This window comes from Psittacula echo (genome assembly GCF_963264785.1).
Source record: "Psittacula echo genome assembly, chromosome: 7".
Lineage (NCBI taxonomy): Eukaryota > Metazoa > Chordata > Aves > Psittaciformes > Psittacidae > Psittacula > Psittacula echo.
The window spans coordinates 9,348,125-9,373,941 of record NC_137740.1 but is presented as its reverse complement, the minus strand read 5'-3'; the positions used below and the strand labels follow the sequence as shown (position 1 = coordinate 9,373,941).

Sequence of the window (25,817 nt, the reverse complement as noted above, 5' to 3'; positions counted from 1 at the left end):
GTTCGACGTGCAGCCACTGTGATCCTACCCTAGTTCACCAGCAGTGGGGTTGGCCATTATGGCTTGGGATGATCCAATTGGTGTGATAACACCCAATAGCACCCTGCCAATGTCATTCTGGTGAGTCCATGGACTTGCGATAGCTCAGAGCTGCTGGGAATGGATTATGAGATGTATTTACTTTCCAGGGGTGCAAGCTTTCAAGTGTTTGCAGATGATAATTGCTGCTGGTAGAGCACCTCGGGAAGGGTGGACAAGTGCTCTGGGTTGGGCTCCCCGCAGGGGGCAGGATTCCTCATTTGGAAAGACTGGATATACCGGCTCTGTTTGCTTCCTGGTCAGGAATTCAAAGTGTTTCAGGATTAGGTGACTGTCTTTTTGGTTTCGGTGCTGCGGTGTGAAGAGGGAAAAGCGTGTGGGTGAGTGTAAATCAGCAGGGAGAGCTGTCTGTTTGCACCTGCGGATTTAGGCTTCCAGAGTGTTAATTTCTGGTTACTGTACTCCAGTGTGCTGGAGCATTTCAGTCTTGAAAAGCCTCTTGTGGATAATGAGGCTGTGGGAAGATGCTGCTCTCAGAGAGCCTTAGACTGGAGAGCAGGGATGGACAAGGGCCTTGCTTTAGCATTGCAGTTAATGAGCAAGTAGGTAGCCAGCACTTGCAAGAAAACACTGGGAGAGAGGAGGATAAAGCCAAATGAGAGGTTCTGTTGCCTTCCTTGTAACAAACAAAGCTCACCTAAGTCTAAACCGTTCCAACAGATATGTTATGGGATGGGTGACCATGAATGGTGGAGGGTGGAGGAGATAAGAGATGGTTCTGCTTGGAGGACCAGGCAACTGCCTGCAGAAGGCTTGGGTCCTGCAGCCAGCTCTGTAATGGCTCTGCAAACCCCTGGGCATCCTCTCAAAGACGTCCCAACACAGGAACAGAAAGGTGGTGTGATTCAGAGTGTTGATAGTGTCAAGGAGAGCTGGGCTGGTGCTGAACGGTCCCCACATTGCCTCCAAACTGGGCTGGTGCCCTTAGCTGAGATGTCCTGTCGTGCAAGATATGCTGCACCACTGAGAAACGACTCTGCTGCACCAAGCAGCTGGTGTGATGGGGAGGAGGAGCTGTGGTTTGCAGCTTGCTGCTGTGATAGGGGATGGCCCCATCCTACCTGCCCAAGCCTGCAGCTCCTGCTGCCACTGCTGCTTTCAACCCATGTAGGTGACCTGGCACTGGCTCAGCTTGTCCCAAAAGCAGCTTAACCCTTTGCTGCTGGCCATGTGGACGCTGCAGAGCCTGCCAAGAAAACTCAGCAGTCTCCTCATGCACTTCCCCCTGTTGCTACCTGCAAAGTGAATGTGCAGGTAGCTCATTATACAATACACGTGCTCCTGTCTGCTGGCTGTCCATCAGGGATGTGGGTCTTGCTGCAGCATGGAGTATCCCAGCACATGCTGGTCCCAGCATATGCTGGACCAAGTGAGGAAAGGGGCACATTTTCCTTGCATGTGGCTGGTCCTGCACCAGAGATTTGAGAGCGGGTGCTACATCCATCCCACACAGATTGGTATCCTGATCACCTGCATCAGGAAGAAAGACCAGCTCCCTCTATGGCAGCTCCTATAGGAGGAACTTTCTTCTATGGGGTACTGTGGAGAAAGTGGTGTGAGAGAGGGGTGGGGGAAAGGCAGTGTGACACTTCTCCGTTTGCCATCCCAATGGCCGTCACCATGGAGAAGCAGGCAAGAGAGGGGACCACTGGTGAAGGACACAGGAGCACCTGGGAGGGATGCTCACACCACAGCGCTATGGGGGGAGGTCCTCACTTGATGAACCATGGAGCCAAAGCTCCTGCTGGGAAAACATTAGCCACTGTCTTGCCTGGGTCCTGCTCCCACTCACACCTTCTCATGTTAATTATTACAAGGGAAGCGATGAAGACCAACGTGCACCAAAGTCCAGTGTGAGAGGGAAAATCAGCAGTTCACTTGTAGCCATGAGCCAGCAGACCCCGACCACCACAGAGCTGCCCATGCTGGGGGACACAACAGCAGCCTTTGGGCTGGCAGACTTCATCGTCGTGGTTTGCTACTTTGCCTTTGTCCTCACCGTTGGGATATGGGTGAGTCCCCAAAGTGACTGGGTTTAGGTCTGCCTGAAGTGCAGAGCCTCCCGTCCTCTCTGAACCCCTCCTGGGTACGAAGATATTTGCCTGCAGAGGGCATCCTCTGTGCATGCTGTTGAGCAAGTTTGGGGGTGACAGTGACCTTATTGTGAATATGGGAATAACATGGAAATAACCAAGGGATCATTCCCTGGAGTTCTGGGGATGAGATGATATCTACCTTCCGTGCTGCAAAGTAGTCTGACACCAGGAGCCGGCAGGGTTGGGGTGGAGAAGACTGAAACGGGACTTTAAACAGCTTTGGGAAGATTGCTGCTAGTTGTTATTCATGTTGCTTTGCAAAAGCCTCTTTCACAGAGACTTGTATTGTTCTGGTTGGCTCAGGTGTTTTGTCTTTCCCAGTTGGTTCATTCAAGGACAAGTCACTAAATAGGTACAAGCAGCTTCTTTCCAAAGCTGGACTATTATAAACCTAAACAAAGGGGGATAAAAATAATGGATGAAGCCTGGCACTCTTAACAGGTACACAGTAAAGTGTTTGGAGCTGATGCTGAGATCAGACATTCAGGCTTCCCCTGGCCTGGTGGCAGTGCTGCTCACCACTCTGACTGCTGCCATGTGCAGCAAACCACACTGTTGCGGTGACTGACTGCAAGTTCCTGTTTGCTGCAAACAGCAAGCACAGTCAGCGTCAGCCACATCAGAGGGGCTCATGGCCTATGGACATCCTACCACTCTTGGAATCCCTGCAGTTCTCATGCAGTTCCCAGATGGGGCTGCGTGATGTGGCCATAGAAGTGCGGGGCTGCTGGAAACCCTGAATCCACAGCAGTGGGAAGAAGCAAGGCAGCAGGAGCTGCAGCAGGCATTGCTAGTCACCCTGCAGTGCCTTTGCATGTCATGCTCAGTTGCAGTACTTTATGGCATCCCATGGGGTACAAGGTTGTCCTCTGATTCTCACCGCTGTGTCCTGAAGGTATTGCCAGAGGTGCTGGACAGCAAAGAAGGAAATGCTTCCTCTTAATACACACCACCATCAGAAGGTGGGCAGCTTCTCTTGGAGCTGAAAACACCTTCACATGGCTGAGGAGAGACGAAGCTCTAGGTCTCTCAGAATTAGATGTCTTTCACAGGGGCCCTGCTTCAGCCTGTGTCAGATCCATGCACTACCTGTGCTGCTGGGAGCACAGCGAGCCAGTTGACTGCAGTGACACCCAAGGGAATAGGGCTGGGGTGGTGCAAGAGGTTGCTGATGGGATGTTTCAAGGCTACTGGGATGGGCATTGGATCTGACTTGAAGGTGGGTGAATGGAGGAAAACACTGTTCTTTCTCCTGTGCTTGCAGTCATCAATACGAGCAAGCCGGGGAACCGTTGGAGGCTATTTCCTAGCCGGACGATCCATGACTTGGTGGCCTGTAAGTAAAATGCATCTCTCTGTTTCACATGGTTTGAAAGCAATTTCGGATGTAAGCAGGGCAGGTCTTGTAGGGGGCCCCAGTCCACGCATATTTTGACTGTAGTGTTTAGATGAAGAGGATCCACCAGGAATCACCCCATGCAGCTTTGCTAATGGGCTACAGCATGGAGCTGCTGCTCCAAAAGGATAGTTCAGAATCCTCAGGTTTTCTCAACTCCATCTCTCTGCTAAAATCAGCAGTAAAAATGTTCACACTGATGGCAGTGAGGGAGCACTGACTGCTTAGCTGGGTTTGAAACTCTTTGGCTCCAACTAACCAAAGGTATCATTGTCCCCAAGCCAAGAGAGCAGTAGGCAACCTAGGAATGTGCTATCCATTGAAGAGCATTTAGAGACTGAAGAAAAGATAATCCCAAAGCCCAGGACTTTCTGAGCCCTTGCTATTTAGAGTGAAGTTGAGATTAGTGACTAACAATGTAAAGGCTATAAACTTCAAACCACCAAAGTATAAATCTTCACTGTGAAGAACAAACAAATCTATTGGAGATGCCTTTTCTTAGGTGTGAATTGTACATATAAAGATAGTTTAAAAGGAATAAAAACGCCACAGGAATAGAGATGCTTCTCAGCCAATGCCAGACTCCAGCACCATATATCTCTCCAGCGAGTTGCGGGTAACAGAATGCACTTCTCAACCAGAACACTGTATTTTTGTCTTTTTTAACTTTGGATGCACATTGCCCATGAATTCATTAGGTTAGATTGTCAGCCTCTTCCATCAGAGACACATACACCTCTCTAAAATCTATTATTTCTTAAATGTTCTTTAAAATTCTGTCTCAGCCAAGTGACATTTAATGGAAAAGCTTAGCTTGATGCTTTTCTCTAATACGAAGGAGGGAAATTAAAAGAAACTAAAATGGAACATTTTTCCCCCTAATATTGCTCTTTTTTTTTCTAGAACAAAACAAAAAGACAAACCCCAAAACATCCTCATTGCTTTTGGCTCCATCCACAGATGGTCACGGAGTCTGTTGGGTACAGGTCAGCTCCTGACTTTACCATTCTAGGTTCAAAGCCACCTCTAGTGCTGTTCACTTCTCAGTTCTGTTTGTCAGAGCTGATTCTGCCTCTGCAGCACTCCTGCAGGCTCAGCTCCTTGTGGCCTCCCCCTTGAGTACATGACTGGTTTACATATGTTTTGTTAGTGGGGTGACAGATATCTGCCGTGTGTTAGACACCCTCCGCTAAGCCCTGATATGGCATTGCTGCTCCTGTGCAATGTAGCTTCTGTATTTCTGTGTCTGATAGAGGTATCCCGAAAACCATTCACCCTTCTTGAGAGCACCACCTCAGCTGCAAATTCACGTTGTGGCAGCCAGCTCTCTAATCAAGGGTTTTCTTAGACAAGAAGGCAAAGCCATTGGCAGGAATCAGTGTTGATGCCATATTAATGTTTTACCTTTCTCAAAGGTGAGAAGCAGATCAAATTCCATCATTCCTTGTTTCTCATGAAGCAGTACTAAGGAGAGAAAAGCTCCTTGTAGTCAATGTGTCTAAAAGCAATCTAGAGACAAAAGGGTGACTTTTCATTTGACCCTGCCAGAGATTTGATCTTGGCACACTGAAGGGTGAGGCTTTGTGCCAAATAAATGTGCTAATGAAGTCAGATAGTCTTTGCCCTGTTTAAAGTGCCTTGGTGTTTGCATTCTTCCAATTAGGGTGTCAATGAGCCGTGCTAGGGACACCCCCCCATGCCCACAGCCTACAGTTAAAGTTAACTTTAGGCATTAGCATTTTCCAGCTTACTGCAGAGCTGAGTATCTTTGAACCTATGTGTAGACAGTAAACACGAAAGGCCTTCATGTCTCTAACATCATCCCTGCTATGGTTCAGGATGTCCTCCCTTAGGAAGAGCTCCAAGAGAGCACTCCTTTCACCATGGCTGTGTAAACCACCACATGCATGCTCACTGCAAGACTTAGAGAGGTACAGCAAGGGTCAGCAAGGTTGGAGAAGGTGCATTGCTGGCTGAGTAACAAGGCAATGGAGAAATCCTCCATGTTTCATGGACACTGAGGTGTCTGTGGCTGTCACCAGACTTTCCTTTCCCCACTGTATGCTCCATAACAGGTATGTATCTCAGGAGAACCATTGACAAAGTGAACCCTGATTCTGGGATTAAGCTTTGCGTTGGAGTGGGGTTGTGGAATGGAGCAGGTACACCCTCTGTAAGGTGTAGAAACATAGTTTTCTTTAAAGGGAGAAGGAAAACCCAACTCTCCATAGCATCCAGCTACAAGGAGATCAGGCCCTTGGGAAAATGCTTGGTCTGATACAGAAGTTCCTCAAGGTGACTTTCTGTGCCATGTGTTTCAGATTGGAGCATCCCTGATGTCAAGCAATGTGGGCAGTGGATTATTCATCGGCCTGGCAGGCACTGGAGCAGCTGGGGGCCTTGCTGTTGGGGGCTTCGAGTGGAATGTAAGAGTTATTTATGTTGTCAACTAAGGTGTCACTGTTTACAGAGGGTTTGGGGGTTTGTCTCCAGAATCAGACGCTAACAGTATCAGCAACTGCAAGTTCTCATGCCTCAGGAGAGAAGCCTCCAGATATTCAGACAGCCTTAAAAACATGAGATCTTTATTTTAGTTTAAGGGGAAGCTCTTTGAATTTCACAGAAGCACATGGCTATGTGTTTAAGCTTTAGTCTGCACTCATGAAGATAAATAAAAGAGAATGAGTGCTGAAAAGGTACCTGGATCATCACAGGATTCTGGGTATAGGGGATTTGCAGAAAAGCAGTGTGTGCTCCTCCATTCAGTGTAAAGCCATGAGAATCAGCAACACTGCATTCGCCTGTCTCTGGGGTGAACATCTGGGTGTGAAGGCAGGTCTCATTCTGGCCTGTTGAAGTGGCCTAGAAAACTGCCGCTGTCACTACAGAGATCATGAAAACCAGGTCCTTTGTGCGTGATGCTAACGGAATTTCTCAGCTGCAGTGATGAGGAGTGAGATTAGTGCCAGCCTCACAATAAACATCACTCACCTAACTCTAAATCTCTTGTCTATATCAGCAGAGACCGTTAATAGGGCTGAATACTTGCCAAGCACAGGCAGAGCCCACAGAAAGCTTTTTCCTGGGATATCTATTGGGTTTTTTGCTTAACCATTAAGATCACCTTTAAGTCCTTTGCGAAGAAAACAGAGCCTATGTTAAGCCTGGTGCACGTAAGACATACACACCAATATCGCTGTGCTTCAAGTAAATCTATTCAAGTCATTTTAGAAGCCCATGGAAACAAGATTGTACGTCAGGGCAAATCTAACTTCATGAGTTTAGATTCATTTCTTCCCGATTGGAAAGGGACCTCAGGTATGCCATTATTCTCTCCTTTTGTCGTGGGACATTACTTAGCTGCAGGGATCGTATGAGCACCTTTTACCTAAGCCAGTTTCTGCCACTGCAGGAGCCATGGCTCTTCTCCTCGATCACTCACAATCTCTGCTCACAGAGATCAGTTTCATTTCAGATAACTTAAATAACTGATCAGAGTAAAATCTGGACAAATGTAAGGTACTCGGATGAAATGGCCTGAGACAGCCAGGAGATAAGGTTTGATAATCCAACAAGCTTTTATTTACATTCAAGAACTCCTGTTTGGCCATTTGCTGGGTTTCAGAGAAGAAATACATGATGGGAGATGCCTTTACACCTTCCAAGAGAAGGTGCCACCTGTGGCAAAGCACCTGAACTGCCCCTTTATCTATCAGTGACAGAGGCACATCTGCATCAGCTTGCAAGGAGAACATCCCAGCAGAGTCTTGCTGTTGCTTATTTTTATGCCTTGCAGGGACAGTCTGCTGCCTCAGCCTCATCACTTGCTAATCAAGCAACAAACAGATGCTCCCATCCTTCTCTGAATCACTTAACTCTTCGCAGCCACAGCATCAGTGGTTTCAAAGGCCACCAAATGCAATACCATCTCTCAGAATTCCAGAGTAATAGAATACACCATCTTCCCCGAAGAGACCAGTAGATGGAATAGGATGTGACACACTGAGACACACACGATTTAGGAGGATAACTTCAAAAGCTTCTAACTATATTGTCAAAATTCCTCCATTTGTCCTCTCATCTCCTGAGCAGGGAGGAAAAGACAGAGTGCTTCCCAAATCCATTGCATGGCACTGCACCTTTTTGTTTTCTTACAATGTCCAGTGAAATAACAGAGGAGAGGGATGTTCCCATGTGTTGAATCATGTGCCTCTAATTTCTCTGTCTCCTTAACAGGCTACCTGGACACTTCTGGCTCTCGGCTGGATCTTTGTGCCTGTTTACATCGCAGCAGGAGTGGTCACCATGCCCGAGTACCTGCAGAAGAGATTTGGAGGGCAGAGGATACAAATCTACATGTCTGTGCTGTCCCTCATCCTCTATATGTTCACCAGGATATCGGTATGTACCCAACTGAACAGCACCCTTGTGTCTATGGCAGGCGTAGGTCATGCTGGTACCCTGCAGGGCTTCTCAAAGACAACTCCAATGTCCTTGAAAGGACCAGCTCAGCTATCAGAAACAGTAGCGGTGTGTTAGTATGCTGCTTTGCTCAAGTAAATACCTGTATTGATCATGGGGACCTATCCTAAGAGAGAGCCCTCATTAGACAGCAATGCACAATGAGAACTTTACAGGGATATGGCAGCTAATTATTAAACAGTGCAAGTACCATAAGCTGTCTGCCTGCTTTTCCTCTCCTATCAGATCAAAGCTTAGGCAATAGAAACAGGGGAACTGCAGCATTACCCCATCTGAGGATCTGCCTGCGTCTTGTAGATCTGAAATTCTCCTAAATTATCATAAATCTGTGGTTATTCTTGAGGCTGAGTGCAATCAGCAAACTTGCTGAGGGTGCATCAATCCCACTGTCCATGTTGCCAACAAAGATGTTGAACAAGATTGGTCCCAACACTGACCCTGGAGGGACACCACTCATTACCCATCTCCAGTTGGACACTGAGACATCCATAAGTTATGGATATCCCTGTCTCTTTCTGTCACTTTTTTTTGTATAAAAAGGGTATGGTGAAAGGGAGGTAGGTTCTAGCTTGAGAAAAACCTCAGCATCTTCCTTGGATTGCTTGTAACATTGTACTCTACTGGTAGCCAAAAAGCAATGATGTAAGCTGCTGGGTATTTATCTTCATTTAAATGCCATTAGTAAACAGGCAGAACTTACACATAGGAGATTTGTTAAGAACTACCTGTGCCCTTGGAGGAAGAGGACTGTATTTCAGACTCCATTACAGGGACTGAAAATATCAGTCCTTTGTCTCCAGCTGATTGTCCCATGGTCAGTACAAGTCAGTTTTCCCTAGACCCTACTGAAGTATTTAGATGTCAAATTGCCTTGGAAGACATTGACTGGAGATGAGGCACACATGTGCAGCTCTCTTCAGGGTTCTTCTCACAGGGTTATTACATCTCAGGTCCTGGGAGGTGAATTAAGAGGATTTCCAGGATAGGAATATGGAATAAATCTCCTCCTCTAGTGGTCAGCTCTTGGTTATGTCACCTATTGCTGTCACCTCTGCCTCCAGGAGCTTTGCTCTGTGGGATTGAAGTATGGCCCAGGATGAAGTCTTGCAAAGAGGCACTTGATGATGCTTTACCCATGGGGAGTACATGGAAGCTCTCTCCAGCATCACGATGTGCACACCTACAGTCAATTTACATGGTGAAAACAAACCAGTCTTTCAAAATAACCTTCTCAGAGCAGTCTTTGCCAGTGCCTCACAGAGCAGGACCCTGGCTGCAGTCACTGCTGTCTCATCTCAGTGCTTTCTCCTCTGTGCAGCTAATTCACGCGTGGCTGATTGATGTGGCTGGTGCAGTTTATGGGCATGGCAGGTGCTTTCTGTTAGGCAGTGCTTTTGTTTGTAGAGAGCTCATTTAGCGGCTGGCTGGACAGCAGGCAGTGGCTACAAGAAGGATTTTTGCCCCTATGCTTTTTGCGCAAACATAGGTTAGCAAGTAAGGCACTGCAGAGAAAACCAGAGATCTCATTAAACAGTGTTGTCAAAGGACTGATCCTGCGTGCCTGCAGAAGTGTTTGTATGTCCTGCTGGGAAGTCAAAACACAGAAGACACGGTGGTTCCTGTGGTGTACTGACAGTGTTTGTCCTGTCGCAGGGCCAGGAGCTGCACTGGGTGCTTGCTTTTAAGGTGTTTATTTCAGGGACAGCAAATAGAAATCTTGCCCCATCCCTTCTGTCTCCCTTGGCAAATGTATTTACCTGTAGCTCACTCCACACCAGGTTTGCAGGTGTCCTTCAAATTGGTTTCCCAACATGAATATCTCCTGTATCACTTTCAATGATGTTATCTGTATAACTCCAGGTTTCACCCAGTTTCTGGTTTCACTTTCTCTGCCAGTAGGTTCAAAAAAAGCAAAGCTGATGAGGGCTTGTGTATTTCTAGTAAGGTCCTCAGCAGGTAGAACCTGTTCTTCTGGAGTCACTCTGGTATGCTGAACAGCATGGATAGAAAATTGAGGTGTTGACCTGTCCAGATAAATAAATCATGTCACAAGGCATCAGTGATTCTTTAGGGCCCTTTAAGCAGGAGTGTCTCCTGGCCACTAGGTCACCAAGATGTAGCTTTGGGAAGAACCTGGTCTCTGCTATTTGCCTCCATTTCCCTCCTGTGTCTGCCTATGGATTCCTGGACTCCTGCTCCCCATGGATGTCTTCACAGTCAGCAAAAGGAGTGGCAGTTTCCACCAGTACCAAACTGTGACAGTGAAGGTTGCATGCCATAAAGGCTGCTTGTAAGAGAGTCTTTATTTTGATGAGTTTTTAGACCCTTGGCATAGGACCTTGCTCTTTTTACCCCCCTGCTCCCCCAGCTTCCAGATGCTGAGAACTGGAGGGATGATTTTCCTTACTCTGAGAGCAAGAAGGTTCCCAGCCATCAGCCCCATCCTTTCTCCTCCTCTTCACCTTCGTGGTGTCCTCCCTGGTCAGTGCTTTCAGCCGCAGAGGGCTGCAGGCTGCTTTATTATATATCCCTTGCACGAAGCACTACTAACGCCCGACTGCCCTTGGGCTTGTTTTGTTCTATTCCAGACAGACATTTTTTCCGGAGCACTGTTCATCCAAATGTCTTTGGGCTGGAATCTCTACTTGTCCACTGTGGTCCTGCTAGCAGTGACTGCCGTCTACACCATAGCTGGTAAATGGCTGATTCTAAAAGAAACATTATAGACTGCAACCTAAGATGGAAGTTTCTCCTTTCCTACATAGGGGAAGGTATTTGGGCCCTGGCCTGAGGGAGAGATTCCTCCGGTTGCTGGTAGTACCTGCCCTGTCACTCCCAGCTATTGGAGACCTCTGACTATTCCTCTCTCTCTTCCTGACCCAAGGGAAACTGGTATGAGGGAACATCACTGTTTCCTAGGGGGTTTTTTACCACTACAGAAGGCTCCCAACTCCCCTTGTGCAGATAGTTACCACTGCCCATATTTGTTGTTATCTTCTCTTTTTGCAACATTAGCAACTTCAGATATTAAGATGCTGAACTGCCTCCAAGTCCTCTCATGAACAAGGAAAAGCCCTTCAGGCCGTTCCTCATGGGAGGGCTTATGACACCTATAGGCTCCTGGGGACCAGCTCAATGCCAGCTTCTCCCAATGGGTCTGACCTGAAATCACAGTGTTGGGACAAAGGAAATCCTTTTCCCAGATGAGGTACCTGTTGCATTGTGCATGGTGATGCGCTTTGCCTGTTGTCTTTGGTTCTCCTGACAGGTGGTTTAACAGCAGTGATATACACAGATGTGCTGCAGACCCTCATCATGGTTCTTGGAGCTTTTGTCCTCATGTTCATAGGTAAGGGGAACCTACAGTGGCATCATACACTAGTTTAATGGTCCCAAGGTCATTAGACCTTAGCAGGGTACCTCACCCTTTCATGTGTGGTGCCAAGGTACTTCACCCTTTCATGTATGCTGCAGAAATGAGTTTTAACAACTCTTATTTACCAGGTCATCAGACTTGCTTCATCCTTGTTACTAACTGTGGAGGAGAGGTTCTGGTTAACTTCACCTTGACAGTTTGGCTTTACTAAGAGTGGTAAAGAGCTTGCAACACTGCACTCCCAGAGCCAAATTCAGCTCTCACTTGTGTCCATGTAAATCTGGAGTAATTCTGCTCACTTTACCTGTTTACTTTGGGAGTTACTGTGGAATCTTCTGGGTGTAACTGAGCATTATAAAAAATCAACAGGGAACTGACCATCATCAGTCTCTGCTTTGAGCCTTCTTGGCAAACAGAGATACAGACATGTCTTTTTTCATGTTGTACCTTCCTGCTTTAGCTCTTGGAGGGATATGAGCAAAGACTAAAAGCTGAGGACATTGTGGGGGTTAGGATCATGGAGTTTTCCTGTGCTGATGCTCTTCCAGGATGCACTGTTAAAAGCACGAGGACTCTGGGCGAAATCCAACTGACTCCTGTAGAAATCTCGACTGCCAAAAGTAAGGGTGGAATGAAAAGCAAGGAGATAAGAGGAGGATGGGAGAAAATAAAAGTAATTCTGAGTCTCAGACAAGGAAATAACTGCAGGATGCACCAGGCCTTAAATCACTGCCTTTTTCTTTTCAGGATTTGAAAAAGTTGGCTGGTATGAAGGACTTCAGGAGAAATACAGCACAGCAACACCAAAGGTCATAGTCCCAAACACGACCTGTCACCTCCCACGTGCGGATGCCTTTCACTTGTTCAGGGATCCACTCACAGGAGACATTCCTTGGCCTGGCCTTATATTTGGACTCTCTGTGCTGGCTCTTTGGACCTGGTGCACTGACCAGGTAAAGAAAGTCTTTCCCTCTGCAGGCAAACTGCCACACATTATGGCCAGTCCAATCCTCAGTTGGTGGATCTGTGAGCTAAAACACAACCATGTCTCACTGTGCAGGAGTTACTGCCTTCCTGCTGGTCTAGACCAGAATATCTTGTGCAATTCTTAGTGCAGAAATAAAAGTTGGTTTTCTTCCATCTTCATCCCACCGTGGGCTGGTGCATACTGGGAGTCTTCATGCAGTTAGCGTGACAAGGGTATGAAAATGTGGATCTGGAGCTGGCTCTGCAGTGACCTTGTGTAGACCTCCAGACAAGCCATTCCTGTTCCTGGAGGTCTCATGTTTCTTATTCATTTCCAAGCTACAAACAAGGAAAACTTTTGTTTCTCGAGACACGGTGCTTTTGTGCAATAAAAACCTACCATGGAACTTTAACCACAACACCTACTGCCTGCTCCATTATAGAATCATAGATAGTTAGGGTTAGAAAGGACCTTAAGATCATCCAGTTCCAACCCCCCTGCCATGGACAGGGACACCCCACACTAAACCATGCCACCCAAGGCCTCATCCAACCTGGCCTTGAACACCACCAAGGATGGAGCATTCACAGCCTCCCTGGGCAACCCATTCCAGTGCCTCACCACCCTCACAGTAAAGAATTTCTTCCTTAGATCCAATCTAAACTTCCCCTGTTTAAGTTTGAACTCGTTACCCCTTGTCCTGTCAGTACAGTCCCTGATGAAGAGTCCATCCCCAGCATCCTTGTAGGCCTCTTGCTGGTGGGCAGCTTCGGTTGCCAGTCCTCAAGGTGGCTTCATTTCAGTCAAGGCTGAAATGATTTCCATAAAGGAAATTTCCACGCTGCCCTCTCCTGCAGCCTGTGCACCGAGCTCTGAGCAGTGGCAGCAGGCTGCAGTCAACTGAGACGGGAAAGTTGCCATTGGCATGCAAAACACCCTGGGATTCTGATGAGTGAAAGTCATCCATGAGAACAAGAGACAGAGAGAGAATGGATCCTGCTCTCTCTTTAGTGCTTTTGGTTTACTCTTTGCTCCCTCTCTGCACTGATTGCAGGTGATAGTCCAGAGGTCTCTGTCTGCCAAGAACCTCTCCCATGCAAAAGGTGGATCGGTGCTGGGAGGATATCTGAAAATCCTCCCTATGTTTTTCATTGTCATGCCAGGAATGATCAGCAGAGCTCTTTACCCAGGTAAGCCTTCCACAGGGCTTTATACCTGCTGTGACTACTAGCACCACACAGGTTCACCAGCACTTTTGCACCTCAGAAACTGCTGTCCTGCAGGCACACTTATATAGATTCCTGTAGGACAATGGTGTTCCTGTGCCCTTCCTCTCCACCTCCAGTGCTTCCACAGTGTGGAAGTCACTGGAAGTATCTATATAGGGCATTTTTTGCCATTAGAGGCATACAGCTCCCTGCTGTGGACGTTGTATGCATCTGTCTATCTGGAGGAAGTCACTGAGATGGAATAGAGAGTGTAGTGAGGCTGTTCTTCAGGTCCTATAGACTACTTTCATTAGGTATTTGGTGAGGATTTTAGCAACCTACCACAGAGATTCATTCAATTCCTGGTGGGCTGTTTTCACAGCCCTGTTTTCCTGTTGTCTCCTCCTGTTTTCTCCCAGGGAGGTCTCATTGCTGGATTCTCCAGAGCATGCCACTTCCCAGGAAGAACACCTCTGTTTGTTAAGAGGATTGCTCCTGGAGGGAAATGCCTCTCTCCCAGTATCCTCAAACAGGAGTAAGCCTGCAACATCCTTGGTAACAGGTTCATGGAAACAGTCCAGTTCCCACAAACAACAAATCATCAAGGACTACAATTATGCAACATCCAGGAGTGTTATATCTGTACCCTGAACAGGTTGCAGAATGTCATCTCAAAGTTTCACTTTTATTTGACGATATAAGGCATTCTTCAGCTCCACTCATTCTCGCTGTATTCCAGCTGCACCCCTGAATTTATACAAAACCACACAAGGCATCAAGATCTGTTCCTTTGAATTAAACTGCCTATGGCTCCACGGGTTTTACACTGACCTCTTGTTCCTTTCCTGTCTTCTACAGATGAAGTGGGCTGTGTGGACCCAGACATCTGTAAAAGGGTCTGTGGAGCTGCAGTGGGCTGTTCCAACATCGCCTACCCCAAACTCGTGATAGAACTCATGCCTGATGGTGAGAAACCCTTACACAGGTGGTGGTGGGGTTGAGCCATGTGCTGCTGGGGGCGGGGATCAGACTGCCTTTATCCATCCTAAGGATGAGGATGCAGTTAACAGGCATAAGGATGAACAAACAGCGCTGAGAGGCCGAAGGTCTAATCCTGGTTTTCCCTTCCCTTTTTTGCTGCCCCAGGGCTCCGGGGTTTGATGATTGCCGTGATGATGGCAGCCTTGATGAGCTCCCTCACCTCCATTTTCAACAGCAGCAGCACTCTCTTCGTTATAGACATCTGGCAGCGGATCCGCAGGAAGGCTTCAGAGCAGGAGCTGATGATCGTGGGCAGGTCCTTCCATTTCTTTATGTCTCATTGCTCTCATCATCTGTTTCGAGTGCAGCATTTACATTCTCCAGTCTGGGCTCACTGAGGAAAATCTGGTGCCTAAAATATAGAGTGGGAACACAGCCTGGGAAAGAGCTTTACATTTTCCAGCTTCATCTCAGACAGACCTGGTCGAAGAGAAACACTGAGCGTACCACTGAGCTACGTAAATCATTGCCTCTCTCTTCTCTAAACTTAACATAAGCACTGAGTTCAATGCAACTTTTAGAGAAGCCAAGGGAGCTCTGGAGTCGCTGCCACCAGAGGTCTTTAAGAACACGTTGTTTTTGCATCAGACAGGAGTGATGCATTGCAATTACTCCTTTCTTTTTCAGGGAAAAGTGCAGAGCTGGGCCTCCCAGCTCTCTGTCGCTGTGGTAAGTTATAGTGCCCTTTGTGAATAAGCTTTGGTACTGCATTATATCAGGAGCGTATAAAATTCTCCTCCTGATAGCAGAATTTAAGCTGTTTTCTGAACGTTTGTGGTGCTTTTGCTCTCCAGTCATGAGCATTAAGTTCTAAACTTTGCTGTGGGGTGGCTGAGGGCTGCAGGCAATCTAGTACTCCACCACCATATAGTCGTGAGAGGGGAAGAACCTCCTTCTTGCTCAGCAATATGGAGAAACCTCTGTAACATACAGTGCAAAGATGAAGGAGGGTTACAATATGCACCTGAGACCACAGAAGCAATTCTAATGAGCAGTAAATGAGTTGGAATTTGGCAAAGGCACTAGACTGAGCATCCTATCTGCTTAGAAAGGTAGTGGAAAGATTGCTTCCACGTTTCCACAAGCTTTCAGCTCCCTCTGTATTACATCAAAGAGCTAGTCCTTCAAAGAGCATGTCACTCTCTAGGACATACCAGGCTGAAAGGCTTGCACTGATCGAGCCCATGGTGGCAGCCACCATGCAGTGTGGATCTCTCATGCACGTTGACTGACAGGCCCTAGCTCAGCTCACTCTGAAATCTGTGAAGCTCACTTTGGGGGAATTGGTTGAATTGACTTTCTAGAAGGGAACAATCCCTCTTCTTTCCCTGTGTACACAGGGAAAGGTTCTTCTTAGGAGTTTTATGAGGATTTTTCTTAGGAAATTCTGAGAGCAATTGGAAATTTTCCTTAAAAACTTATTTTCAGGTGGGCTCCAACACCTGCAGAGCTAATACAGTTTTATCCTCATCTTCCAGAGTCATCATCCTCATCCTTATAGTCATCAGTATTCTCTGGATCCCGATCATTCAATCGGCCAACAGCGGCCAGCTCTTTGACTACATTCAGTCCATAACCAGCTATCTGGCCCCACCGATCACAGCTCTCTTCATCCTGGCAATCTTCTGCAAGAGGGTTAATGAGCCTGTAAGTGAAGTGTCAACAACCAATTAATATACATATTTGATTTGATAAAAGAAATAACTCTCTCTTCAGTGTTTGAGACTCCACACTCAAAGTCAGCCCATCTAATATGTGACAATTAGACTTTCCCTGGCATGCGTTGGTGGATCTTAGCCCAGTCTCTAGTGTATGTGTTTGTTTGCTTCCAAGCAGCCACTGCAAGTGGTACTTCTTGGCAGTCTTATTTGAAAGCATGGAAGGCAAAGTTGTTCTGCACTTTAGGAATGATGCGTCATTCTAGTTGGAGGCATGTTGTTAGGAGGAGACTCTTGCATTGTCTGTGCTCTATCTGTTCCATGTTCAAGGGCAGAAAGAGAAAATGAGGACTTTTTTAACTGAAGACACCCTCCTTTGATGCATGTCAGTGTGGGTTTCCATAAGGCATAAAAGTTCTTGGGAAAGGAAGAGAAAGAAAAGGAAAGGGAAGGGAGAGGAAAGGAAGGGAAGGAAAAGGGAAGGAAAGGGAAAGGGGAGGATAATTTCAATCAAAGGTAACACGCAGCGACCTTTTCTTTATGCTTGCCTTTTCTCAGGGTGCTTTCTGGGGCCTCATGTTTGGGCTAGCTGTTGGTCTTGTTCGGATGATCATGGAGTTTATTTATAGCACACCGTCTTGTGGTGAGGAGGACAGAAGACCAGCTGTGCTAAAGGACATGCATTACCTCTACTTTGCCTTCGTCCTGTGCGTCTTCACTGCGATTGTCATTGTCCTTATCAGTCTCTGCACCCCACCGATCCCCGAGGAAAAGGTGAGTGATGTGCAGTGGCACCTTTCATCAGTGCCCCCATTTGGTTTCCAAAAGATGTCTGAAATCTGTTCTTTTCTTTTCCTCCCATGGTTAAGAAATGGCGTGTAATGCCTATGCTGTGAAGAAGCCCTTGCTCCTCAGCTTTCTATTCCCCAGGTTGCATAGTGTTAATGCTTCCTGAGGCATTGAGTGCTCCAAATTGAGTGTGAGTTCCCATGCTGTGCCTAGAGCTGGGCAGACACCACAGCCCATCCTAGCTGGAAGAGAAAGGAAAGGAGAAGGGGAAGGAGATGAAATCGCATTACAGAGCACTGCTGAGGAGGAATTAAATACATCTAATTGTAGCATCTACCCAGTTTCAGCAGAGCCAGCATCAATCTTGCAGGCAAACAAGATTAATATCTTTTGCAACATGGGCATTTAGGAAAATAACATTTTGTCCCAATATGATCTCAATTACATTTAATAACTTTGAGTCAGGCACAACTTTCTTTTACTTAACACATTAAAGTGGTGCAGAGTTGGGAGGCTTTATATAATAAGACCTTAGAGCAGCTATTCCCAGTCCCAAGTTTTAAAGCAGCTGTCAATATAACAAATCCTGCCATCTACCTCCAAACAAAGGTTACTGGAAAGGTTTAAAAGACCTATTTTTTTCCTGTCTAACTGCATGAGGAAACACAGGTGATGCCATCAGAGCATTTTCTATCTGTTGCTTCCTCATAACTTGTAAAGCATTAACCAGTTCCATCAATGTTTGACTGAATGTTACCCAGCTCCTAAAGATTACATGAAAGCAGGTGCTCAGATAGGAAGAAGGAGAGAGAGGGAGACTGTCTTTGTGTCTGCTTTGAGATAAAGTCTCAGCTTTTATTAGCTATCAGAGGATCCACATGGGAGAGAGAAATACTGACAAGGAGGCACCATTAGTTCTGCTGCTTACGTTGTTCACTTCTGCTCAGGGGTGGCCAGATGGTTGCCAGCAATTAATTACTGTGGTTTAATGAGTTCCCACTCATCATCTGACCTGTGATAACTAAACATGTGCAGTGCTCCCTGCCCACAGCAATAGCAAGATAAGATACATTAACACAGCACTGGCAAATAGTGAACATCACACCAGCAGCTTAAGAAATGAAGAAGCTGGCCACAGCGCCTACAGAGGTTTTAGTCTGACCTTGGAGGTAGAACATTTAAAGCATGTTTTAAAAGGGAGAGTTCAGGATGAAGATGTACTGTAATAGCATCAGGGAAAGAGAGGTTACGAACATAAGAGATTCCTTAGAGGAGATTTTCAGTAGCAATAGGTGAGTTTATAGGTGTGGGACTTAAAGGACCTTATTTGACATAGTCTTCATAGAACCACCGCTCAGAAAAGGTGGCATCGGACTGGAAATGGTCCAGGAAGGAAAGCCAATGGAATGGTCAGGGAGGATAGGATTTTGTCTAAAACTGTGTGCAGCTATCCCAGAGAAGCAAAGGATGAGTGAGTGGAGGTGGTGACTGCCCCACCAGGTACATCGAGAGATCCAGGGAGGGAGGAGAGCTTGCTAAAGGGGCAGAGCTTGCCATGAACAAACAGGCTGAGCATTTTTGGAGAAGTTTCCTAAAGAGGGACGTTCAGGATAACCTTTCGGTAGGAAATGGACCCCACGTACTGCTGAGCTCAGTGCTTGACCTCTGTACTAGTGGTTCTATTGAAGAAATTTAATGAGAATTAATGATATTGCCTGTGGCAGTGAGAAGCTGGACACAGAGACCCAGATAAATCAATCATCTGATGATAGTGATGACCACCCATGTCCCATATGCCCGCCTGCCTTCAATACCTTCTTACCACAAAGACAATGATAGGGGTTGACAGGTAATTTGTGCCACACAGTGGTAGCTAATTCCCTCTTCCCATAGCTCAGTAGCGTGGGAGAGTCTGCTCCTCTTTGGTTTTACTCTGATTTCCATTCAGGTTTTACTATTTATCCTCAATTTCAACAGGAAAGTTCTGACCTTGTATCTCAGAGAGCAACCAAAGTGAAGGTGTGGGTCTTAAGCTGAGGTAGGTGCCAACATTACTGGGTTATTGCCTGTGTGGCATGAATCAGAGTGGGCAGCATTAAAACCAGCATTGTTCATTTTTCCCTCAGTCAGACTCACCCCAACTTTTGCCTTAAACATGAGTGCCGATGTAGGTTTGGACCATGGCTTCTCGTGGTGTCCTGCAAGCAGGGCTTGTCTCCTCATCTCAAGCTAGCCTGTGGCTGTGCTGAGATGGCTCAAGGACAGAAAGGTTTTGGGAAGGAAGGGCAAGAGGTAGAAATCAGGATGGATGTGTCAGGCCCTAACACTGGGTAGAAACCAGCACTTGAACTTTGTGTTTGGCCATCAGTGACCTCTAGTTGCTGAGGTTTGGCATGCAAGCAGGCAAACCTGTGGTGAAGAGCCTGTATGTCCCCATGATAGTGGCTGAGAGGGACAAGCTGGTATTGGGTGTCCTGGTTGAGGATACCTGAAGCTCTGGTGCTTTCCAGTCCCATGTGCTGGTCAATTCACTTTATGAGCCCTGGACATTTCCCCTGTAAAGACTGCATGGAACTAGTTCTGCCAGTGCAGTGCTTTGAGGTGTAATGATGAAAGACACCACATAAAAGCTAGGAATTACACTATTTATATTGTCAAGGAAAAGGAAAAGAAAAACAAGCCACCAAAGAAAAAGCCAAGCAACTAGAGTGATAGATCTTCCTGCAGCAGATGTAAATCAGCATAGCTCCATTGTCTTCAAAGACCAGGAGCAGCTGTTGAGCACAGTTATGCCACTTTACACCAGCTGAGGATCTACACTGGACAACTTTAAATATTGAATCTCAATGCGTTTGAGATAGTAAATGTGCAAAAGGAGAACAGAGATTTGTATCTGATGTTAGTGGTACAGCTAATGTGTCTGGCTTTAAATGAATTACAATCCAAGAACTGCAAGCTGTAGCATTTTCTCCTGCTGTTTTGGACACTCTCCCATCCCTGTGGTGATTGATGCTGTGCTGGAAACCAAGTATGCAAGGAATTTGTTTGGTATGCTCCCGAGTTCATATGTCTTCATTGTAGGTAGTCCATATTGTGTCACACCGTCCTTGAAAGCCCTGCAAAAGAGCTTACAATTAGATCTGAGACTGTGAAGCTGAAACACAACTGTCAGGTGCCAGATGGCATTTTGGAACAGAAGGATTTATTCTAGTTTACAAACAACAAAAGGAAAACTTTGCTGAGCTTTTGCAAACTCCCCTGTGCAAGGAGAATGTGAGGGGGGAAAGGGAGAGGAACACAAAAGGAGAGGAATACAAAACACAAGCGCTACACAAGTTAGGTGACATCCTCAGGGGTCAGGGCTCACCCAGACAGGCTGATGGATTGGCAGTTCCACATGATGTACTTTGGGGTCGGAGATGTTTTCCCTGTGTCTTGAGGTCTGGCTTCAGTGACTCCTTTAGGTGTACAGTCCAGTGCTGCTTTGGCTGGCCTGAACCCGCATCGTGCACTCTGAGGTGCTGCAGCTGAAGGTCCCACATCATATTTAGTGCTATAATAGCAAAGAACACCCAGCTCCTATGGGAACCAGGCACTGAGAGAGGAGCAAACTAAGGTGGGGGGAACACAGGGCTCCCTGAGCAGTGCCAATGCATGGTTCTGCAGTGGGGAGCAGAGCCACAGGGCTCCCGAGGACCAGCCAACTGGCTACCCCCTGTTCCCCTGCTCTTGGGCATGGCAGGCGTAGGCAGCATTTCCAAGGTCAAAGTCAATTATGCTAACACAGCTCCCCCGTCAGCAGTTCTTATTTATGTATTTGCTTGCTTTCTCCAGGCATGCAGAACAAGTGCCATCATCTGCTCCTCCCATCCCTATCCCTCTGTGGGTCTGTGCCAGGGGAACTGTACCCATCTCCATGGTGGCCTCTATGGCCACACAGTGCTGCCATTCTGCCTCAGCATGTGTCCTTCTGGCAACGGCAAAGAGGAGAAAGGGGGGACTTGACTTCCTTAAGGAATTCAGCCACCCAAAACCTGCACAGGGGAGCTTGAAGTTTGAGTGTTGCTGTGATGCTTCACCAAGGAGCCCTCTAGGGGGATAGTTTGCTTTATCTGGCCGTGGTCAAAGTACCAGCACCTGGATGGGTCAGTGGGCTAATGTGTATGAGGTTACCTGTATGCCTATGCTGCTTTCAATTGGAAATTGTCTGTCTGGCAGAGTCTGAGCTGCAGGTAAACATCAGCCCTTGCAGATTCTGCTGCAATATAAAGAGTCAGTCATTCAGAGGCACATAGGAAGAAGAGGGAAAAGAAAGGAAAGTTCTGGAAATCCTGTAGTAGCCTCAAACTTTGCTGTGTTCCAGTGACATTTCCTAAGCGATTAAAAAGAAAAAAATTCCCTGAGAAAGATGAGGATCATCAAATCAAAGCAATTTAGCACATCGTGACAAGAAAGATTAGCTCTGCCCAATGCTCATCTTGGTTGAAAATGATTTAAATAAAGCTATAAATCTTCTGGAAATTATGCAACATTTTGTGTCAGCTGGAAACTCCTGCCTAGATCTGTGTGTATAAAAGTCAGGAATTAAACTCATGTGTCAGGGACATCACTTTACTTTGTAAGTGACCCATTTGAGATGTTCATTTCCATACGGGCAGAGCAAGGAGGCAGCAGCTCGTCAGACTTCACCTGGCATGTTGTCACCACTGCAGCTTTGCTGCCCTAGTCCCATCCTGTGGCTCCTCTGATGGGCTGCAGCTGGGGAACAGTCCATGGCCCTGGGTAGCAGCATTCCGGTGGGACTGATGAGCATCGTCCTTGGCCAGAGCACACAGGGGTTAGGATGTGCTGGTGTGTCATAATCAGTCAGAGCAGCAGCAGGCCTGGCTTAAATTCACACTGGAGCCCCTGGGATTATTAACTTCATCCCTCAGCTGCAAAAAGACCACTGTGAGATTTGCAAGATTAACACCTCCCCTGCACTCTCTGCATCCCAGGGAGGAGAAGAGTTTCAGACCTGCTTTTGTAAAGCAGATTGCAGCCACAGCAGCCTGCTCATCATCTTCCATCATCTTCATTGACAGACTGCAGACAGAGGTAATGTCTTGTCTTGGCCCAATAGAGAAAAAAGAGGAAAGGCATTTGGACAGGCAGGTCTCACTGTGTATGCCCAGAACTCATTTTTGAATACTTTTAACTATCTCTCTTGGTCTAATGTACGGTGTAATCGTGCATGTGAATTATGACTTGATATTCATCATATCATGGCTCTGTCTGTCCCCATAGTTGCACTTCTTGAACACACACACAGAGTCATAGAACAGAGACACAATACTGCTACTTTTCCCACTCAGAGCCCTGACATAAGCTCATTTGGAAGTCCACTTGTCCCAGCTGTGGGGTTTAATGTTCCTATTGGGTTTGCCTTTCTTATAAAAGGACAACTGAGACAGAAGATCCTCCAGTCCCTCCCCATGTCCCAGAGAAGGAGCTGCTCAAACATGAGTGTTCTCATGGCCATATAACTGTGTCGTACTCCTACAGTCATATACCTGCATGCTAACACCTGACTGCTCTTTCTCTGCTGAGGGTACAATGGCTGGCTGTGATTGACTGTAGCCAGAGAGGGTTATTTTGCCTGCTGCTTCTTTTTTTTTAATTGATTTTATTACCCTTCCCTGTTGGAGAGCTGCCATTCTGGATGCAGACCATCATTATTTCATGTCAATCAAGTGACCCTAGCAAATGGGAAACCGCTTCTTCATTGTCAACTGAAAGGTTACTCCTGTTGAAGACAGGGATGGAACAGGTTAATTATAAGAATACAAGGAAGGAAACTAGATCAATTCACATTTTTTCTCAGCTTTTCAGCTCCAACTAGATGGTACCAGTCTTCTTTTCCAGAGTGTGGGGACCTGCGCAGAAGGGAGGTGAGATAAAGTGGGGGAACAACTGTCACCCCAGAACAGGTCTCTCAGCACCATCTTGGATCTGCACCCCCAGAAAGGGAGACAAGAGGCATGCCAGTTTGGATATGACAGGCAATAACCTGCTTGTTCTCTGTCCCACTTTGCAGCTCGCTTCCCTGACGTGGTGGACAAGGCACAGAAAAGCACCTGCCATTGACCTGAAGGACTACAAGAGTGGAGCAGCACAGACCAACCCAGCCAACGGAGAGAGTGACTTGGTCGAAAACGCAGATTCCGGCGATAAGCAGGAGGCAGGTAGGAACACTCGGAACAAGCACAGCCATGCACCTGTGAGTGCACAGCCAAGATCTCATGCAAGTCCCTCTAAAGCTCATGGCAGGCCATCTGTTACATTCACTGGAATTGGGGCATGGTTTTATGGCATACCAGTTATATGGATGTGACAAATGTAAGTACTGTGGTTCTTGGTCCTCCCAGTGTCTCTCCTAGCATTTACTTCCATGTTGCAATCCTCTGAATGGCTCAGAAGAGCTGCGTTCCTAGAAAAAAAAGAAAACCATTCAGTAAAATGATTCTTCCTTCCTCCTTGCTAGAACAAATTATTCACGTATGCACACTACCTCATTCCAGTTATGCCCAAGTTACAGTGTTAGCATTTAAAGGCCTTCACACTTAATGGTGAGCTGGACTCCTTAAATGGGAATCAGCAGCCACTTACGAACACCCCTTGGGAGGGTGGAGGTCTGTGTTGCTGGAATGCTGCTCCTTGCTCCACTAACACTGAGGCTTTATGCCATGATACTGCATGTATTTGTCTGTCTCACCAAGAGCTCCACAGCACTACTGCAGGCATAACCAAGCAGCAGCTACTACCAGCACCACAACAGTTACAGCAGGCTCGGTAATTTCAACTTTCAGCACATAAAAGTGACATTTCTTCCTGCCCTCATCATCGCCAGGAGACAGCCCCCTTGTGTATGTGCTAGAGACGCCTCCTCCTTACCCCTGTGTGGGCTCCGCGGACCAAGCTCACCCAGTGTTGCTGTACTGTACTGTATCAAAATAGCATCATGGCCCAAAGGGACGATGAGACATTAGGAGCAGATGTGCATTTCGTGGATGTCCTAGGATAAATCCACAAGCCTCAGCTTTCTCATTTACGTTAAGCCAATAATATCTTTTGTCTTCCCTTAGGATATAAGCCATGGTTAAAACTCAGACCCAAATTGCTTAAATAGCTGTGTGTCCTAGCAAGGGTATTTAGCAAAAAGGCAAAGAGTCAAATGAACTCAAAGAGGTGTCACGAGACAGAACAGTAGCAGGAGATGCTACATAGGCAAGTTCCTTTCAGAGTGGACAGAGGTTTATTGTGCAAATCCATTCAAAAATGCAGCTTTTTGATTTTAAGCTTAACCTTCCAAGGTTACAGAGCAGAAATCTCAGAAGAAAGGCACATACCCAAGATGTCTTCACTCCTTCCTTTTGCTGATCAACCCAAACAACACTGGTACCAGTCACAGCCACTCTAAACAGAAACCAACAACTAAAGAAATCTCTTAGTGGGTTTTTTTTGACCCAATAGAGTGAGTTTGGGTTTCGGATGAATGCAGCCATTCAGTGTTATTTATTATTTCTTATGAATTCCTAGCTCACTTAACTAGCTCGGATTCTTATAAACAAGTGTCTTGGTATTTTGGTAATTAGTACTGATGGGAAAGGAAATGTGAAACACAGCAGCTGACAGTTTAATGAGGTTTCTTTTCCCAGGTAACACCTTTTATAAGGCCTTCTGACATTCTGCATTTCGCAAAAAGTTTATATTTGGAAAGAACAGGCAGTGAAATACACACGGCGCAGGGTTGACAATTAAAGCACATACTTCACCCGGCATGTCACGTGTAATGAATAAGCCAGGATGTCTCTAAATGGACCATCATGCTGTCAGGAGTTTGTGAAAGTGGATGGAAGCTGGGTCAGGGAGGAGGGGAAGGAGGTCTGTTAATTAACTAATGAACGATTGGTGTTGCAATCAACAGAGTGTAATCAGGCTGTGCTGTACATGGTTGAGATAGAGAGCTCTCTTTACCCTTCCTTTCCCCATCTCCTGTCATCATTTGGCATCTCCCATGCAAGGTGCATTTCAAACCCTACTCCAGATTGGTCAATGCACCTCCAAACTAGTGGAAGGAGGGAGGGAGGAGTCCCAGCTAGATGATAACACCCAGTTTTCGGTCCATCTCTCACAACAGGCAAGCCTCCCTGCTGGAAAATGCTGTACTTGTGGTTTTGCGGTCTGTCCACCGGCCCCAAGCCCACCCTGTCCCAGGAGGAGAAAGCTGCCCTGGAGCAGAAACTCACCAGCATCGAGGAAAAACACCCGTGGAAGACTGTTTGCGATGTGAACGCTATTCTCCTGCTGACCATTAATGTCTTTCTATGGGCGTATTTTGGCTGAGGTAGGGTCGGGAAGTGCATGGCTTTGGTTTCTCTCAGTGGTCCTCATCTTCTTTTCTGAACTAGAACCATGCAGTGACAGAGACCCTTGTGATGGTTCCCAGACATGCCAGAACACCTTGGTGCAGCCCTTCCTTGGAGGCACTGCTTGCTGGAAATGACTGAAGGGCTCGGTTTCCCTGTAACACAAGATGTGACCAAGACTCAACACATTCAGGATGCAGGGGGTCTGTGAGGCAACATGTGTTGAAATCAGGAGGCTTGGGGTCAGTTTTAGAGGTCTAAGCCAAAAGGAGCAAAGGCTTTGGAAAGCCCAGCTGT

At 46.7% G+C, this 25,817-nt stretch overlaps 1 protein-coding gene across 1 annotated transcript; it reads left to right on the top strand.

The window, feature by feature from the left end:
* Positions 1–1,985: 1,985 nt before the first annotated feature.
* SLC5A9 (solute carrier family 5 member 9) lies at positions 1,986–25,497 on the top strand (the record flags this gene model as incomplete). Its single annotated transcript, XM_080623027.1, has 14 exons — positions 1,986–2,111; positions 3,460–3,531; positions 5,913–6,017; positions 7,828–7,992; positions 10,662–10,767; positions 11,342–11,422; positions 12,197–12,402; positions 13,471–13,606; positions 14,483–14,590; positions 14,771–14,921; positions 16,144–16,312; positions 16,882–17,097; positions 23,189–23,336; positions 25,292–25,497. The coding sequence occupies 14 exons, from the start codon at positions 1,986–1,988 to the stop codon at positions 25,495–25,497; spliced, it is 1,995 nt and encodes a 664-aa protein (XP_080479153.1).
* Positions 25,498–25,817: the final 320 nt, after the last annotated feature.